The sequence below is a fragment of the Lissotriton vulgaris genome, chromosome 2_1, assembly GCF_964263255.1.
Source record: "Lissotriton vulgaris chromosome 2_1, aLisVul1.2, whole genome shotgun sequence".
Taxonomy (NCBI): Eukaryota; Metazoa; Chordata; class Amphibia; order Caudata; family Salamandridae; genus Lissotriton; species Lissotriton vulgaris.
The window spans coordinates 1,968,662,868-1,968,681,996 of record NC_141687.1 but is presented as its reverse complement, the minus strand read 5'-3'; the positions used below and the strand labels follow the sequence as shown (position 1 = coordinate 1,968,681,996).

The following is a 19,129-nucleotide window of genomic DNA, read 5'->3' as shown; positions in this document are numbered from 1 at the left end:
ATTGGCACAAAGATAGCTACGGAGCATAACCTACTTAAAATAGAACCCACAGCGACCACAACCCACTGATACTTTTACTCATGAGTCTGGGTAACAAGCCAAAGGGTAATCAAAAGTCACAGGCACTCGTAATCCCAACGGATCAGGGAAGGCACCTAAATTGGGTAAGTATCGATATAAAGACCTTTAATTATAACCTCTTCTCTTCCTGCCAGCACAAGATTAGTGCATGTTTAGACTTCCATACATCGAGTGAGGATATCTTAAGCCCGTTCTCCTCCATTGCCCAGGTGGTTTCAGGACTTTTAACCACACAGGCAGTGGTGCGGGGACAGTCTTCCCCCTCTTGGTTTGATCACAAGTGTTCACAGGCATTGATGAGTTTAACCCCTTCCATGCTGATGACGGCCCCCAGCCGTCATGCACTACGGTGCTCGTGTGCTGATGACGGCAGGGGCCGTCATAAACCCGCCCACTCGCGATTCTGCCGTACAGGCGCAAAATCGCGGCCGCATGGAAGGGGTTAAAGATAGGCCTGAAACAAGTGCCCAGGGAAAAGGATAGAGTAAGCTTGTGTCAACGTTTTTACAAAGACGCTAAAAATTGAGGGATTCAGCCCATTTCTGGAAGATCAACAATAGCCACTGCTTCACTGAACCAGCTAGAATGGCAGTGAGATCTGGGGGTATATCTGGTCTCAGAGGTTACAAGTGGCGGAAAATAGGTTTTTACACCGGATCCTCCAAGCCCCCATGGCACACCAGCCTAGCTCGTGCACGAAGAGCTAGAGGTGGATTATCTGGTGGATCAAGTAGCAGTCAACCCCTTACTGTGTTGGATAAATATATGAACACACGCGGAAAAGGGCTTCAATCGTTTGATCCTACCACACTGTTTAGCCTTGGAACAGGATAAAAAAAATCCCTTGGATACGCTAAGTTAAGGAGTATTGTCAGGCAATGGGAAGGCCAGACATTTTCTCTGCACATGACACTTTAAGCATTTGGGATACCAACATCATGAAAGATCTATTCCACAACTTTTCCAATGTGCAGCGTGAAAACACTGAGCTTAAGAAACCCACAATGAGGGCTTATATAATGTTAAAATTTGTGTTGGGCATGGAACCATACCTTTTAGCATTAACCAGTGCTCACAATAGATTTTTAATCACGAGCTTTAGATTCAATCAACTTTTCCATCTTTTGGCATACCCGGCTGTTTTTTTGCCCTAACCCAAAGGGTTCTATGCGGTTGCGATCTTAGATCCCCACAGGCCACACTCCACTTTGTTGTACTCTGCAACTTGTCTCATTGTGAAGGAAAAGATTCTTTAGACCCCTGGTAAAGAGCCTGAAGTTCAGGCAAGCTAAAGTGACACTTTTGCACCTGCAGCTGCAACTAAACCCTTATACCCTCTGCACAGTAATAAGCTTTTTGCGGGCAGCCTATAGATCGAGGCTCTCTAGGTTGGACTAATCTCTGAATAGATTGCACCCATGAAGCCAATCCTAGCATGATGGTGAGAATAGCCCTAGAGTTTTAGAATTTTAATCATTTGTATTGTTTTTAAAAGAAGGTGATGTTTTAACCTGTGTGCAACGGCGGTTGTTTAAAGACATGCATTTTTTTTATTGTGGGACTGTATGCGGTATCTTTTATGGACGCTTTTGCATCAGAATAAAGAAAGAATTATTATTATTAAACAGAACCCAAGAAGAGTTCTTTTTTAACAAGAACAAGATTTAGAATACAAGAACTACCCATAAAGAGTTGTGCGGGAAACTCAGCTGAGTTAGCTGCAGTAGCAACAATTTTATTGTATTGTAATTGCATTAATAGAGAGCTTACTACCCCGGACAAGGCATCAAATCGCTTTTTCTGTGAGCAGTACGCTATTCCGGAACTCAAAGGATTAGAAGTGAATTAGTATAGAGAAATATGAAAATAATTTAATTGGTGCATATGTTGGTCAGTTATTTGGATTGAGAAGGATAGTGGAGGGATAGAAGAGGGGAAAAAGGTTTACATTTATATAGCGCTTGCCACCCCTGATAAGGGGTTGAAGAGCTTTTTCGGCAAGTAGCAGGCTACTCTGGAACCCATAAAGGATTAGTGGTGAATTAGTACAGTGAAATATGAAAGTAATTTAAGTGATGAATATGTCATTCTGTTATTTGGATTTAGAGTTTTTTTTGGCACTCTTCGCAGTAGGAGGCGGCCTTGGAGGAGTAAAAGGGAGGTGGAGGGCAAACAGTCAGAGGGAAGGGTTTGGAAAGGCTTGTTTGTGAGATCTGAATAGTAAAGAGGTATGAGATGATGCAAGAAGGCGTAAAGTAGGGAAGAGTCTAGAAAAGGTTATTTTGGGGATCATAGTAGTGGTATGGGGTTTGGGATGAATGAGAAGTGGATGTAGAGGATATATTGATGGAGGTATAGGGTGAGAAATAAATAGGGTATTTCATTGGAAAGAGTAGAAGAATAAGGTTTGAGATGAGTTAGAGTTGAGGTAGAGTATATATTGAGAGCGGTATACGGTGTGAAATAGGGTAGTGTATTGGATATGCTGAATTGGAAGAAAAGTACTAAATATCTAGATACATAAGTACATGGAAGGTATATATATGCATAAAGAAGGTAGGATATTCTTTAGAGATCCGTCTTTTCAGGGGCGCACGGTAGTGTGTTCATTAATCAATCTTTCCCTGACTTCAGGCACTGTTCCTGCCAAGTGGAAGCAGGCGGTGGTTTCCCCGATCCTGAAAAAACCACCATTGGATCCTCTAAAACCGGAAAACTATCGCCCGATTTCATTGCTTCCCTGGCCGGCCAAAGTCATGGAGGCCCATGTCAACCTAGCCTCATCTGAGCATTTGGCCCGGGCCAATGTCCTCGATCCTACGCAGAATGGGTTCCGTGCTGGGCACAGCACGGAGACCGCCCTTCTGGCAATGGTAGAACATCTGCGGAGTGTGTTGGATGCAGGTCAAACGGCAGCGCTTATTTTATTAGATCTTAGCGCTGCCTTTGACACGGTGTCCCATCGCATCCTTCTACACCGCCTGGAGGACATTGGCATTTGTGGCCCGCTCTGCAGTGGTTCCGTTCCTTCCTCAGCGATCGCTCCTTCTGCGTTGCCACCCCTCCTTTTCAGTCCAAATTCCATCAGTTGGACCTGGGGGTTCCCCAGGGCTCCTCGCTGAGTCCCACGCTTTTCAATCTCTACGTGCGGCCGCTGGCTGATGTCGCCAGGCAGTGGGCCTTACTATGGTCTCATATGCCGACGACACACAGCTAGCGGTCACGATCAGCGGGGATGCCGAACTGGATGCCCCCAGGTCCCGAGACGGGCTGAGAGAGGTGGCCAGCTGGATGAATAACAACTGTCTCCAGCTGAACGCGAAAAAAACTGAGGTGATGATCGTGGGAAGAGGAACGGACTGCTGGGGGGACAGTTGGTGGCCTCAGGAGCTCGGGCCTGCCCCCATACCGGTGATGGAGCTCAGAAACCTGGGAGTATGGCTTGACCACACCTTATGTTTTACCACCCACACTAAGAGAGTGGCAGCATGCTGTTTTGGTGTTCTGCGTGGACTGAGGCCGGTCCTTAAATTTTTCGATGCTCCGACGAGACAGTTGGTCATCCAAGCGACGATCATCTCCCGGCTGGACTATGCCAGTTCGCTCCTGCTGGGAGCTAACCAATCTGAGATTGTTCGCCTGCAGCGCGTCCAGAACGCGGCTGCGAGAGCAGTGGTGGGCCTGCCGAGGTCCTGTCCCACGTCCAATACTCTGCGGTCCCTACACTGGTTACCAGTGAAAAGCCGAATCCATTTTAAGGTACTCAGCCTCGCCTTTAAAATTTTAAAAGGATCGGCACCTGAGATCCTCAATAATCTTCTATCCCCTTATGTCCCGACTCGCTCCCTCAGATCTCTTGGGCAATCCCTTGCGGTTACCCCGCGTTTCAGGCTTAGCCGGATGGGCGGGCGTTCCTTCCGTGTGAGAGCTGCGGCTCTATGGAATTCTCTTCCTTTGGAAATCCGCCTCTTAGAGGATCTACTAGCATTTCGCAGGGCCGTGAAAACCTACCTGTTTTAACTTTTTATGTTGATTTTCACTTTCTTCCTCGCGTTGTTTTAAGTTCACCTTTTCCATGCGCCAGGACGCTCCTTCGCTGGAGCAGCTGTGCGCAAAATAAATGTAGCTAACATAACATATGTAGATTAAAGGTGCATTTCAAGTGTTGTACTTTAAATTATTATTTTTGTGATTTTTTTTGTAGTTCAATAGTGAAGCAATGAGCATGCAGTCATCGTGACGCACAAGAGAGAGGCAACATGATCGATGAAATGGGCCACGTGTGGTCCCGCAACCAGTGAATCCTCTCACCACCAACTAGACACTTATGAGTCTCAGGGTCTCTGCAGAACAGGAACCACATGCCTTAGATGCGGGCAAGATTTCTGCTGATCCGCAATAGACAGTCCAGTCTACAGACACAAGTCTTAGTACCACGCTCATAACGCGCTACCCACTGGAATGCAGTAGCAAATGTGGGCACTTGAAAGGGCACCGCTCTACAGATGTCACAGGTAGATGGTGTAGGTCCCACACAGGAGATCTTTGATGTCCCCGAGATCGCCGGGAGAACAGGAGGCCCACGAACGGGCCCTTGGAGAGCACACGTCAGGCCACCACACTTTCAGTAGGTCCTCGGCCCAGGCCAGACACTATTCAGAAAGGACAAGTGGTCCCCTTCAAGGGCAGTAATCCTCTATGTGCATAATCGGGTTGTAGGATGGTAAAGCGCAGATAATTACTTCACATGCCTTCGCCATGCATGTTTTTACTGTGAATATGCATTTACAACGCATGCCAATACCACGTACTGTTTTTAGTTTTGAAAACAATGTATTTGTGGGCGGAGACCCCCACACCCACAATTTACCTTAAATGTGTGGTATTGGTGTGCGTTGTAAATGCATATTCACTGTAAAAATATGCGTGCTAAAAAAAATGCGTGGAAAAGGCACAACAAGGTAAAAACCTCATTGAAAAGGCTGTTTCCCCACAACAGTACTCTGACAATATGCACGATGCAGTCTGGTTTCTCGGATCCCGGGTTTCTCACCCTTGGCTGAAGGATGGCACCAGTAGTTATACTGTTGTGTGTCTGAAGTTAGAGGTGGTTTAAGGGGTTTGCCCTTGAACCATAGATGTCTCCCCTAAATTGTAGGCCTGTTGCCATGGGGCCATGTAATGTAGAGTTGAATCTTTAGTGGGGCCATGATCCGGCCCCCAGAGGCCAAGTGTCAAAACCTCTCCCTCCAATCTATCCCATTCAGCCCTCAAATGTCAGAGGGCTGTCGTTCTATTGGTAGGCTCTTGGTTTATGGCCGTCACTGGGGAATTCACAGATGTGCTCCTCTGGTGTGCACTGGAGCCAGACACCACAGCACAAAGAAGACTCAGAGCATAGAAATATCCATATTCTATAAGTGGCATGTCTAGGCGAGTTATGCCAAACTCTTTTACCCCCGGAAAGGCTTTGGGATGGGGAATACATTGATAGGAAACATCAGAAGGATGCTCCACTGCAACTCAATTTTGCAGCCCAAAATAAGGTTGACCAGTGTCCCCATGTTAACCTATGTGAAGAGCAAATCTCATATGTACTGACAATGCATGCAGGTATTCCTCACTACCTGGACGCATGTGCGCTAGTGCGCACACAAACCTGCAATGGAAGGTCCGACACATAGTCCCCAGCACCAGGGGTGCAAGTGCTCCCGCCAGAGTCCGCAACAGCAGACTGGACACAGGTTTACTAATATGACTGTCCGTGCGCACGCGCACAGGCCTTCAATGGCAGGCTACACACGCAATCAAAGGGACCCTAAGTGCGGGTGCGCATATACATCGGCCTGCTATGACAGGCTGATTGGGGGTTTAATCACGATAGTTGCCAGTGCACACACACCGGTCTGCAATGGCAGCCCGGGCACATGTTTCAGAACATCAGGTCAGCGTCACTTCCCAACACTGGTAGGTCGGGCATGTGCATTTTCACACTGTATTTATGGTGGGAAATTGCCGGAGGCCACACAATATAATCCATAAAACACAGGCGGAAAAATGCAAAAACTTTAGGGAAACACTACCTGACGAGTATCAGGTCCAACAGATTACCTAACCAATTGTATTAATGATTCTCCTTCATTAGCTGGACAAAAAATGTCTGGCCTGTTCTATGCTGATGATACCCTTTTATTAGCTAAAACAAAACTAGGGTCGGGCTTCAGAACTTAGTGAGCAGTTTGTGTTAATTTTGTTAAGATTTTGGCTTGGAAGTTGCCAAGACCAAGCGGATGGTATACACTAATAAAAAGACGGCAGACTGGCGTGGTCACATTGAACGACGAGATAATGAAAAGGGTTGCTGAGATCAATTTCTTAGGTGTTAGATTGGCAGACTCAGGATCCTGGCTCCCTCAGATAACCAAATGTTCACAAGTCACATAGCGGGAGCAATTATAAGAATGGCTAAAAAAGCACAGCGGTTCCCAGTCAATCCTGTGGTTGACATTTACACAATTCAGGTAAGGGGAGTAGGCCTGTATGGAGGAGAACTCTGGAGACAGTGAAATCTTAACACTTTGGGTGTAAAGAAGAATAATTTCCTCAGAGGTATCACCAAGGTGGGGAAAGGGACACCCCTGTTGTCCCTAACATTGGACCTTTGAATCCATCCTGTTGCTGATCTTGCAGCTTTAATAACGCTGCTATATTGAATCTGTATATGGACCACTAGCGAATTGCAAAGATACAGCTGCATGTCTGGCCTTAGTGATGCTATGCCGTGCAAGAAGACTGAATGGCTAAAGAATCTGAGAAGTTCACTGACTGAGCTAGGATTAGCACGGTTTTGGGACGATCCCGATAAATGATGATCCAATGGTTAAACAGAGATATTGGGAGAAGGCATGCTCTCTTAGTAGAGGAACGCTGACTAAATATTTAATGCATAAAGCTGAGGAGTTCTTGGATTACAGTAAAACAGTAAGCACCCACACTCTGTTCCTACAGTTTAGGTATGGCACACCCCCTATTGCTTCCATCAATGCATGCTGGGCTTCCTCTGTAGATGCCACTAAGTGCTGCAAATTCTGTACGAGTATTGATCAAACAGACGCACACCTACTCTTCATTTGTCCTAAATACGACAAAAGGCAGAGATAGCCGTTTTACAGGAGACCCACTTCCCTCCCCAGGGTTCCCCTCCCTTTGCTTCCTCTTGGGGATCCAACAGGTGCTTCACCAGCGACAGTGCATATTCCCGGGGGGTCTGCACTTTAATTCACAGCTCTCTCCCTTTTACACTCCAGGATAAAGCGGAAAATCCGCAAGGACGTTATTTACTAATAAAGGGAAAACTCCTGGGCCAAACAGTCCCCCCTCCTTAATATCTATGCCCCAAATACTGATGATCCTGTCTTTTCTGGTAATCTGCATGCTCTGTTGAACCGCCACGATTACCACATTCTCTTTTTAGGTGTGGACCTCAACCTCTGGCTCAATCATGCTCTAGACTCCTCAAACACTCAGGCGTCCCCGAAGGTTCGCTCCATTGAGGTATTTAATGACCTGATCCATTCTTTGGACCTCCGCAACGTCTGGCGTAGGCATCACCCATTGGCACCCCACTCAACACACACTCGTATTGACTAAGTCTTTGCTACTGCTGCAGGGTGTCGAAGGGTGGAGGATATGGACGTACAGCCCCGTACCTTATCAGACCATTCCCCTGTACTTTTGCACTGAACATTCCACATTCCGCTGGGTGGGAATAGAGATGGGCTTTTCCAGACTCGGTCCTGCTGGACGAGTTCTTCCGCTCAGAGGTCCAGGAAGCCATTATGTAGTACTTTGCTTTCAATACTGGCTCGGTGGCCCAATACTCCACTCAACTCAAAGCCATTAAGGCGTTCATACGCGGAGTTACCATTTCCAAACAGGCCGAGGTTTTGCAGACCGTGCGTGATAGCCTGGATACAGAAGAAGCCGAATTGACGTTCCTGGACGAATCCTCTATGGATCCGCACGTAGAGGCTAAGCGCAATACTCTCTTGCTGGACTTCAATGATCACGCTGACAGGGAGGCCTCCCTGCTTGGTAAATACCATCTGGCTCGGCGCTACGGATAGGGCGAACGCCCTGGCAGGACGCTGGCTCGCTCGGTGAACCCCCTCCCCCCCCCCCCCCCCCGAAGGGGACTGGACATATCACGTCCATTGAGCGAGCGGACAGTACGCCTGCCACTTCTGACGCAGACATTGTGGCGGTGCTGGTGGCCTACTATCGGTCCCTTTACTCCACTACGCTTCCTGACATGTTTACACAGCATCTGTTCTATCTGGAGTAAGTGGCTATGGTATGGCTCACTAAATGCCAGGCTGATTTTTTAGCGGACCCCTTTACGGTTGAGGAAATCCCGCTTGCCATAGATGCACTCTCTGGCTCCAAAGCGCCGGGCCTTGAAGGACTCTCTGAAGCGTTTTGTAAACCCTACAAGAACAGCCTGGCGCCCCAACTTCTGGAGGTGTTTGCTGGGGCACTGGAATCAGATCGGGAATCCTCCCCCCCACTATGCGCACAGCGGCCATCTCCCTTCTACTCAAGCCGGGGAAGGATCCGACGCATTGCTCATCCTACCGGCCCATTTCCCTCACCAATTTCGATAATAAAATCCTAGCTAAAACGCTTTCCACACGCCTTTCCTTGCTCATGGATCAAATTTTGTCCCCAGTACAGTCCAGTTTTATACTGCGTCGCTCCACTGCACTAAATCTCTGCATGGTATTCTTGGTCATCAACCGCATCGAACCCACTACACCTGCGGCAGTTGCATTACTAGACGCAGAGAAGGCCTTGGATTCCCTTGAGTGGCCCTTCCTTATGGCGCCTTTGCGTAAACTTGGCCTACCTTTTAACTTTATCGCTCTGATTGCTCTGCTGTATTCTTCTCCTACCTGCTGTCTCCGGGGTAATGGCTCCTTGTCCCCTCCAATCTCCATTACATGTGGCACACGTCAGGGGTGTCCCTTGTCCCCGCTTTTATTTATCATAGTGATAGACCCCCTGGTGCGCCACCTTCAAGAAAAGCACCTGCTTTGCAGCCTGCAATTCCCTGCTGGACCGCTCTTAATGTCTCTATAAGCAGATGACGTTTTACTTTTTGTCCGCCATCACCAAACTAATTTGCAGCCCTTAATCGATGAGATTGAACGATTTGGCTCTGTGACTGGGCTCAAGATTAACTGGGGAAAATCAGTGCCATTTCCCATTACGGATGCGGCGGCGGCAAACGGGTCGGAGTATCCCTTACAGGTAGCCCGGGAGACTACGAATTATCTTGGGGTGCATCTCCATAGAGACAAAGGCCAGGTTATACAACTCAACTACGGGCCGGCTATAGAACACCTCACTACGCAAGTGGAGCGATGGATACAACTGCCCCTATCCATGGTGGGCCGTATCCCACTTATAAAGATGAAGGTATTGCCCAGTTTTCTCTATTTTTTTCGTACCATACCCATTCCTCTCACCAATGCCTTTTTTGCTCAGTTACGTGACCTCCTCATCCAGCTGATATGGGCTGGTCGTACACTCTCACACTTTCGTATACGCGGGGGTTTGCGGTTCCAGTCCCTCAACTGTATTTCTTGGTAGCGCAGGTTCACTTTGCACACCATTGGTTCCACCCGGAAGCCCGTATTCCCTATACCAAAACAGATAAGGAATTAGCCGCTCCAACTACTCTTGTGTCTCTGCTCCCGAAGGGAATCCCCCTCGATTTGCAAGACATTCAACCTCCGGCTACCACATGTTGGGCTTGGAGCAAACTAAACTGGTTATTTGGAGCTGGCCCTCTTTACTCTCCCGCCGGCTCACAATCCGTTCTTACCTCTCACCACTGACACGGGGTGAGTGGGAGAGTGGTCTCGGCCACTCTCTCTAAACTGGGGTTCGACACTTTTGGATCCCTGTTCCCGGATGGCTGGGCACGAAAAATAGAGGACATGACGCAACTCCACGGACTGACTGGCGTAGACTACCTAAACGTGGCTAGGCTTCAGGGGACCCTTCGGTCACTTTCTCCGCCCCGTACAAAGACTTTCCCCCGCTTACCCTGCTCATTGCGGACGACACTGTATCGCACCTGTTCACAAAACTGTATAAGGCTTCTTTGAAACTCCGGGTGGGAAGGGACGGGAGGACTCGACAGAGGTGTGGGGGCGATCTTGGACATTCGCTGACGGACAAGGAGTGGGCCTTCTGTTTCGAGCAAACCCATAGAGTGTCTCCCAACCATAGGCATAAATTGCTTCATTTTAAGTTTGTCCATAGAATTTACATTACCCCTAGCCAACAGGCAAAGTTTGACCCTACTACACCCACAAATTGCCCCAAGTGTAATATTTTAGATGCTGTTTTTACACATATGTCCTGGACTTGCCCTCCAATTTCGGCTTACTGGCAAGAGATCTTTGCAACGCTGGCGCAATTTATAGACACTCCTCTGGTACCCTCCCCTGAAATGGGTCTGTTAGGATTGGTTACTCGCATTAAACTTTGTTATAGGCACTTTACGGCCATAGCGTTACTTTTGGCCAAACGTGAGATTGCTGCCTTATGGGGGGCAAGGGCTCGACTAACTAAATCTGCCTGACTTTGTAGCCTGGCATATTGAAGCGTCCAATCTGAAATATACGCTACGCTTCAGCCCCCAACGTCCAGACCCCGAGACAACTGGTGTGTTTATCGCACGCACTTGCAGCAAACATTACTTGCTTCGCAGGCTGCTACTACCCAGACGGCCTCCCAAGCCATTGAATGTCCAGCATACTAGCTGCCTATGTCACTCACCTGGTCCTGTATTTCCCCCTACTAATGTTTACGCATGCAGGAGTGATGCACCACAGACACCAGGTGTGCCGTACTGTGTCACAGGCCAGTGTAACTCGCACTTCAAATACTGGAACTCACTCAGTCTCTTTTCTTCATCTGGGTATATTGTGGTAATTGCTTTATGTGATTTATATTTTGTGTGATTCGTTGCTGTATTTCAATTGTTTGGTATCATTTTGCATTTCATTGTTTTTGTGCTGCGTATTTGATATTTTTTTATTGTATATTTTGAAGTAGGAAGTTGTTTATGATTTTGATATGTTTGTCCTAGGTGTTTGTATTCTCAATACCAATTTCCACAAAAAAACTATGAAGTGACATACCAGGCCTAAAAAAAAAAATATCATAAATATGACCTCTGTAATTTTCTAGACTATAACCTGGTTTCAAATGATGTGCTCCTAGAAAATATTTAAGTTAATTGAGCCACCATTTTCTTCTTTATCAGACATGAGAACACCTTCAAATATGCAAATCAAGCATGTCCGCTAAACTTTTGTTATATTTACAATACCAATCTGGCCACATATAGGATACACATGACCCCCAACTTGCCACTTAGTTCAATAACTAATCAGGGCTGTGGTAGGCATGTTTCTTCAATCATGTTTAAAATCCTATCACTTAAGAAATACACAGTTAAAAAATGAAGTGGTAGTACACTGTCATTTGGAATCAGCAGATTTTACAATGAAATGGCCACGAAATTTCCCTCTGACATGCGGTTTTACTGATAAAACTATATAGTGTAAAAACAATAATGTTTAGAAATAGAGTTTCTGTAAATATTTGTCATTTGCACCTCCCTAAGTAAAGTTTTCGGATTTGTTTTGCTAGTCTTTAAATCTTTGTTTGCATCACAGTTCTCAATTACAAAGAAATGGCTTAGCGTCTTTGCTTTCTGTAATCACTCAGTAGGAGTCCCCGGATTCCAATATGACTGATTGGGGGTCCCCAGGTTCCAACAATGAATAAGTGTGGGTCCCCAGAAGTCAAAAGGTTAAAGAACCACTGGTTTAAATACTCTTCAAGAAGGCCTACTGACAGTTGGTAGTGTGACAGAGGTGTTCAGAGTAGATGGACACTTCAAAACCACCCACGTTTGATAGGCTTTAACATCTCTTACCTGATCTGCTCAATGGCCTCCCAGGTGAGAGTTCTTTCAGTTGGCACACGAGGCTCCATCTCATGCTTCATTTTCTGGAACAGAATTGCCCGCTTTTGTCGCTTCAACAGCCTAAATATCAAAAATACAACAAAAGAGATCCATAAATTCTGATACTAAAAATGCCTATTCTAGAATTTCCACTGAGCTACACCTCTGCACCCTGAAACAAAACAGAATCTCTTAGGATCTTGACTTTTTGGAGTCTCTTTACAACAGAGCCTGCCAGGACAGGAGTCTTGGTTCCCACCAGAGTCTGGCAAACACACAGGGACCTGCAGAAGTTGGTAGTCTGTCCCAAATCGTGCAATACTAGTTCAAATACAGTTGTGAGGTGGGACAATTAAGTTACGAACAGGATTTAGAATACTAGAAGCAATAAATAAAAGTTCTGTAAATTACAAACATCATACCATTTACATGTCTCACATGAGTTTCTTAAGTTGTACTAAGTGATACGAAGGGTGTAGGAGGAGTACATTTAAAAAGTTGTAGATTCACAGCAAAGGTGGTAGCACTGAATGGCAATTAGTGGGTGGGGACTTTTCAGATCTTCCGTGTATGAACCCCGTTCCTTTTAGCCAAGAACGTCCTTGACTACTAGCAAGTAAATTATATCACAATTAAAACTTGTCGATTCTGCATCCTCCTGCTAATCTCCAACTCAAAATGTTGTAAGCTCAGACTGCACTCTGGCAGTGGTTCCAGTATAAAAATGTGTACATACGTTTTCAGTGTTTAGCAATATGAGGCTATGTATAATGCTCCCAAAATGCTCTCTGATTAGACGCAAATATTTGCAGAAGCTTGAAAGCAAAGATTGATGATTCTTTGCTTTCAAAATAAAATGTTCACAAAAAAATGTAAGTAGGAAAAAAAACGTTCCGCTAAACTATTGTAACATTTTAGGCAACATTTCATTGCAGCATCATTTAGTAAAATGTGTTGATGTATGCTAGTATTTCCCAAAAATAGTCACATTGGAAAATCAGTGCAACCAGTTTCAATAAGTTCACTTTCCCACAAACCACTTTTTACCTGCCCTGGAAGAAGTTTACATCTGCCCTTTTCGGGAGTAAATTTCCAACCTTTCTCAGTATGGGAAAAGATTAATGATATTGCCACTATAATTTGTTGCCACATTACATGGCACAAAAGGTACATGTGGAATTTGTTACAAGACAAGCAGATATATGAAGCAACCTGCCCGAGGACAAGTAGATAGTTTTATTAAATTCCACAGCCCTGATACCTACCCACATGTTCCAAGTGAGTCTCATAATCCAGGTCTGTAACTGACCACAAGCATCACCCGCACTCAAACCACTGTTCCAGGCCTACTCCTGTAGTTCTATCAAAACATGACCAGGCCTGCATCCATGCTTGCATCTCACACCCTGCTAAGCCTGAATGCTGAAGTAACACATTTAATACCAATGGGTGGTCATTTGCAAACTTGAGGTGCTTCAGAAACCCGAAGCTTAAATATTTTGTATTCCACAATGGTCTTCGACAGAGAGGCTTTATAAGCTGCTTTTTCTAGTCATTCAGGAGATGGAAAATGTCCTGACTTTGGATGCCGTTGACTGGTTGGTGACCGGAGTAAAGAATAAGTCTGGACAAAGAAATGGGAATGACTAAATATACTTGAGGAATCGTCCACCATATGGGAATCAGTCTGTGATTAACCATAAAACAGCCTTAATATAACCAGAGCATGGGATGCCAGAGAACGAGAAATGAGGAGCGGTGATAAATCAAAGCATTTCTAGGTGCTCAAAGAATGGAATTGAAGAGGATCTTGTGCTACTATTGCAGAAACAGACATTAAAAACCGCCAGTCACATCTCAAGCCAACTATGCTCATTGACACTGACGAGTCTGTCAATGTCATGTCAGGAGGGCAGTTTCACAAAACAAGCACATTTATTTCCATACTGAGGTGCTGCACTGCAGCTGTTGATCGGGACGTTTCCCAAGTGTACTATGGATACATCCAAGTTAATGCTACAATATTGGCCACTGAAATAAGCACTAGTATGCCTCTTAGCTAGTACATGCCGGAGGTATTTGAAATGATTCAGTGTGCCCCGAAATGTGCTTATGTCAATCAAAACAAATCTTCGATGAATACCATTGCATCTTCAATAGAACAGGATGGCTTACAGAAGAGAACCTCCATGTTGCTGCCATAGACAATAGCTCAACAATAACATTGTTGAATGCAGTTCTAAACACGAGCCAAAGTTGAGGCTGTGCTAGAAAAGATGGAGCCAGTGGGGATTACTGAAAGTCAAAGGTTCTATCCCCTCAATAACACCAATTGCAGTCCTCCAAAAAATCTCAAACTATAGGGCTGTTAGAATGTGCTTGGATTTGAGGCTCCCCAACAAAGTCCAGAAGGGGGAGTGGCCCGTTACTGTCCCCTTGGACATGTTGTCTTATTTAATTAGGGTCTGTTTCATTTGAAACAATTGGGCATGGAATGAGATATCAGGGCAGAGAAGTGCAATTTGAAGACATCATCTTGGCATACATTGATGGGAGAAGAGTGACAAAGTTGGATGGGGAAGGTCAGTGTAATCTGGGATTGTTTGGCTAGAGGAATACCAGAGAGTATAGAATGCCCCAGTTGTATTTGACAGCTGAGTACTTACTTCTAAAGAGCAATCTCACTCAAGTAGTAATGGCAGCCCTCGGTGGGAACCGGTAGAAGAACTTACTGTAACTCAACCGCCATTGCAACTTTAAAATGAAGTCCTCCTAAAACGGATTCAAATTGTTATGATGAAATCACTCAATGTATAATATTTTCAGCTTGCATGTAGGCCACCGTGGTGTGGTTAAAAAAAGGGCCGCATATAAGGGACAGTTTGGTTCCAATGTGTGTGTGCTACCGTTAATTTTCTGGTAAGCAGAGCTATGGTTAGGACTAGTTAAGATAGGTAGACAGGATAGTTGATAAACAAACCGTGAAATTAAAATGTGCTGCTGAAATTTCTATTGCATTAATTTTATACTGTGCAACTGTTTAAGGATTTGTATATGTATGTAAATGATTTTGCATTTCTGCTATAAGTGTTATATGTAATATTAACAAAGAAATTGTTTGTAAGTGTTCAGTGTAGTCCGAATCCCCGGGGAGGTATATAGCTAACGGTGAGCAGAATCCGGTTAGCTGGAAAAGTCACTTGTTGTGAGTCATTAGTGCAGGGTTAGGAATACCTGGAAGCACTAATTAGGACCTTCTTGCATCTGCATAAGTGATAGCTACGAGTCCGTTATAAAACTTCCATTGTGATATCACCTAGTAAGGGTCACATACGGGAGGAGTAATAGGGTCTCCGAGGCTTGAATGGTAAGTAAAATAGTCCGCTGGTGAAATTCTGACTTAGTATATATCCCGGAAAGAAGTGGATGAGTCAGAGGAGTAACAGGTTCTATATTGCTCGTGTGAAGGGTTAGGCAAAGAAGTCTATCCGGAGTGAATGAAAAGTAGACAGAAGTGGTTTACTAGTAGTGAAAGAAAATGTTTCTACTTGTTTAGAACACTCAAACACAGTGGCAGACGTTGTGTGTTGTTAACTAAGATTTGCATTCGCACTTTAGGAAAAGTTAAAAGTTTCCGTTACCTTGTGAAGGAGGGAGTCGGTCGGAAGACTGCTCTGACGTCACTCCGTGCCGCGCTGGTATTGGTCAAGACAGCGGGTGTGTAGTGAAGCTGAAATTGTAAGGGAGGGGTGAGTGCCGGAGCGTGAGACCTCGTCTCGCGAAAAGGCCGCGCACCCATTGGACAAGGATTTTCGCAATCCCAGTGTTGATTGGTTGCTAAAGGAATAAAAGTCGCACTAGCATTGGAAGCTCAAAGGTAAACAAAATTAATCAACAGGAGCTTGAGAGAGGTATAGAAAGGTGTATGTGGTATCCGGAGTTCTTACCTAATCCACAAAACTTTGGCTTCTATAAGGAACAGATATTACGAGGTAGACCGCACATGATGTATGGAGTAAAAAGAAAAATGTCATTTGCCGATAAAGTAAAGAACTTTTTTAAAACAGACAAGCCCATTAGAACAAGGGAGGGGGTGATCATCCCTCCCCCGAATACACCTGCTTCCTTCATGATGTTCGAAAAAGGGTATCATACCTGTGTATGGCTAGAGAATTGGGCAAAGTATACTGCAGATGATGGGATTCTAGCATTTCCTATTGATGGTACGTTTAATGGCAGAATCCTGTTTAATTTGAGGACCCGCATGAATGAACTACATCCCAGACCCAGATTAACCCAGTATGTAGCCTTAGAAGAATGGGAAATTGAGGCTGTGGAAAGAGATAGACCCCGGATGGACAAGGGAGTGAGCAAGTGGTACCCGAGGTTCCATAGAGAAACCAAAGAGCAGAAAATGAAACATTGGAGACAAAGCATGATGGTGGAGGGGTTGTTTCCAATGATGGGGGTATTAGAACAAAAGAAAGGGAAGTGCAAAGAGAAGACTCATCACTTAATGGCTGGGGGGGGGGGGGGGGGGGACTCTGAAGATGAGCACCTAGAGGATTTATTGATGAAAAACCCCCCTCCCTATGTTGCCGAATCAGAGCCCCTGAGTTCACCAAACCCGTTTTCTAGATATCCGAGATGTCGGAGGGATAGTGAGACAGATGGAACAGGAACGGATAGTAAGACCAGCGAGGGAGATGGGTTTTGTAAACCTAGCTCCACGGTCCCAAATTACCGCCCGTTTGGAGAAGATCCACCTCGGTTGGTTACTCCGACTGCCCCAAGTATTTACCCTCCCTTGGTACCGCAAGTGTTGCATGACAATTCTGCAGAAAAGGCTTTACGAGAGCGAGAGAAGGAAGCTCTAGCTAGACAGCGAGAGGATTTGGTTCGGACCATAGCCCAGATACATCCCCATCCAGATTCCCTGACCATCCCAGTAACTATTGGGCCTGCTATTCCTCTTTACGGGGATAGACTAGCTAGTCCTCGTCCTCCTGTCATGACCCCAAACATGCCAACTCCTAGCATTCCACTACCGAGAAAAGAAGTGCTCATAGATGATGATCAAGAAAGTGAGTGCGAGTCAGTGGTCCTGATGGATATGCCCATTAGGGAATCTAGAGCGAGCATGCCAGGTCCAAGAAGTCAGAGTAGGGCAAAAGAAGTGCAGATTGAAAGCACATCAGGGGTTAGGAGTGCCACAGTAGTATCTCCCGAAGAATTGGACAGATGGACCAATGAGTTAGAAAAAGAGACCACTCCCCAACCCAAACAATTAGAAATCTATAAATTAAGGATAGAAATAGAGAAGTTAATGGCTGGAAATGTAGGATTAGAAAGATTAAACTCCTTTAGCGAAGAACAATTACTGTTCATCAGCAAAAATCTTACCCGGAACGCTAGATTGCTCCATGAAAGATTAATGGACACTGCCGCAGAAATGGGAATCGATGTCAGTCGCTCCAAAATCCTTCAGAAACCCTACAGAGTAGATTTTTCAGACAAAGATTTAGAGAGCTTGAATGTGGTAGGGAAACAGATCCAGATAAAAGAATTACTGAAACTCCTACAGAAATGGGGGGATGTGGGAAAATGGAGAACCCGGTCGGCAAAGAAAAAGGAAGACAGTAGGGCTAAGTCTCAAACGTCAGAATATGTGCTCAAAGAAGTAAGTCCCGCAGAAAAATTGTGTCCCATGAGGGAGGTCCCGGGGGGAAAATACGTCCATGTTCCTTGGTCCCGACAGGATAGTGTGTCATTTACAAATGACTTTCCAAAGTTACGGGAAAAACCAGTTGATTGGTACAGACAGGTCGAACGCTTCATAAAGGTTCAGAAATGCCTTTTAAAAGACCTGGATGGGTTTTTCGACATTGTGGTGCCTGTAGACTTATGGACCGAGTGTAAAATTGAAATTGATTGGCCTAATGATGAGTATGTGAGAGACCCCAAAACCGGAGCTCCCTCACCCGAAGTAATGAGGAAGTATGATCAAGTCATACAATACCTCAAGAAAAAGGTGCCCGCAAAAGAAACAGATTGGACCCAGATAGATAGAACTACCCAAGAGCGCGACGAAACTGTCCACTCCTTTTATGGAAGGTTGCTACAAGTGTTCAAAACTTACAGTGGGATCGATAATGTGGACATGAAAGACATGACCCATTTCAGTTACAGATTCGTGCTAGGATTAAGGCCTGAAATATCACAATGGATTCGAGACAATAAAATCAGTTGGCAGGGAAAGCCCATAGATGATGTCCTAAAGTACGCCAAGTACTGCGAAGATGAAATAGAGAATAAAAAGAAAGCCCTCAAGGAGAAAGTGATGTGGGCACAAGTGAAATTGGCTGAACAGCAAGAAAAACAGTTAAGTAAATTGAATTCTAATAATAATGCCCAGAATACCAACGCTGGGGGAGGAGGGAAGCCCCGGGTAAAAAGGAGTCGGGAAGAGGCTATGAAGAAATTCCCCTGCCACGGGTGTGGCCAGATAGGGCATTGGAGAGACGAGTGTCCACACCTACAGGCCGGTAATGCCCCTATAAATGGTTTAAATCCACAGGTGCAGAAAGAGGGGACGAGAAAGAACCAGCAACAGGTAAAGCTACCTCCTGTACCTCGCGCTCCTAGACAGAATTATAAGAATCAGGGTCAGCAGAATGAAAGGGCGGAAATATGGGAAGGAGAGAATGAGAGAAATGCAGCAATTCCGCAGTACTTGTTAAACGATACGTTCCTCTGTGATGAACAAGATTGACGGGGCCTGAGGGGGGGAGGATAAGGAGTGCGTGCTTGGCGCCTCCTTACCGGTAGACCAGACTGGACCATACATTGAAGGAAAGGTAGAGGGAAAAGACGTCACCTTTCTGTTGGACACTGGTGCTACCCGGTCCACTGTGAGAACAGTGGATGTTCCTAACCTACCCCTCTCGGGAGAAGCAATCCAAGTAGTGGGTGTCTCCAATCAAATAATCAGTACTCCAGTAA

The 19,129-nt window shown here is 45.5% G+C and overlaps 1 protein-coding gene across 1 annotated transcript in view; it reads right to left on the bottom strand.

Moving 5' to 3' along the window:
- Positions 1-19,129, bottom strand: part of NGRN (neugrin, neurite outgrowth associated) — a 53,477-nt gene that overhangs the window by 20,531 nt on the left and 13,817 nt on the right. The window contains exon 2 of the mRNA XM_086958167.1: positions 12,098-12,208. Coding sequence (XP_086814293.1) covers positions 12,098-12,208 — 111 coding nt within the window. The remainder of the gene's footprint in view (positions 1-12,097; positions 12,209-19,129) is intronic.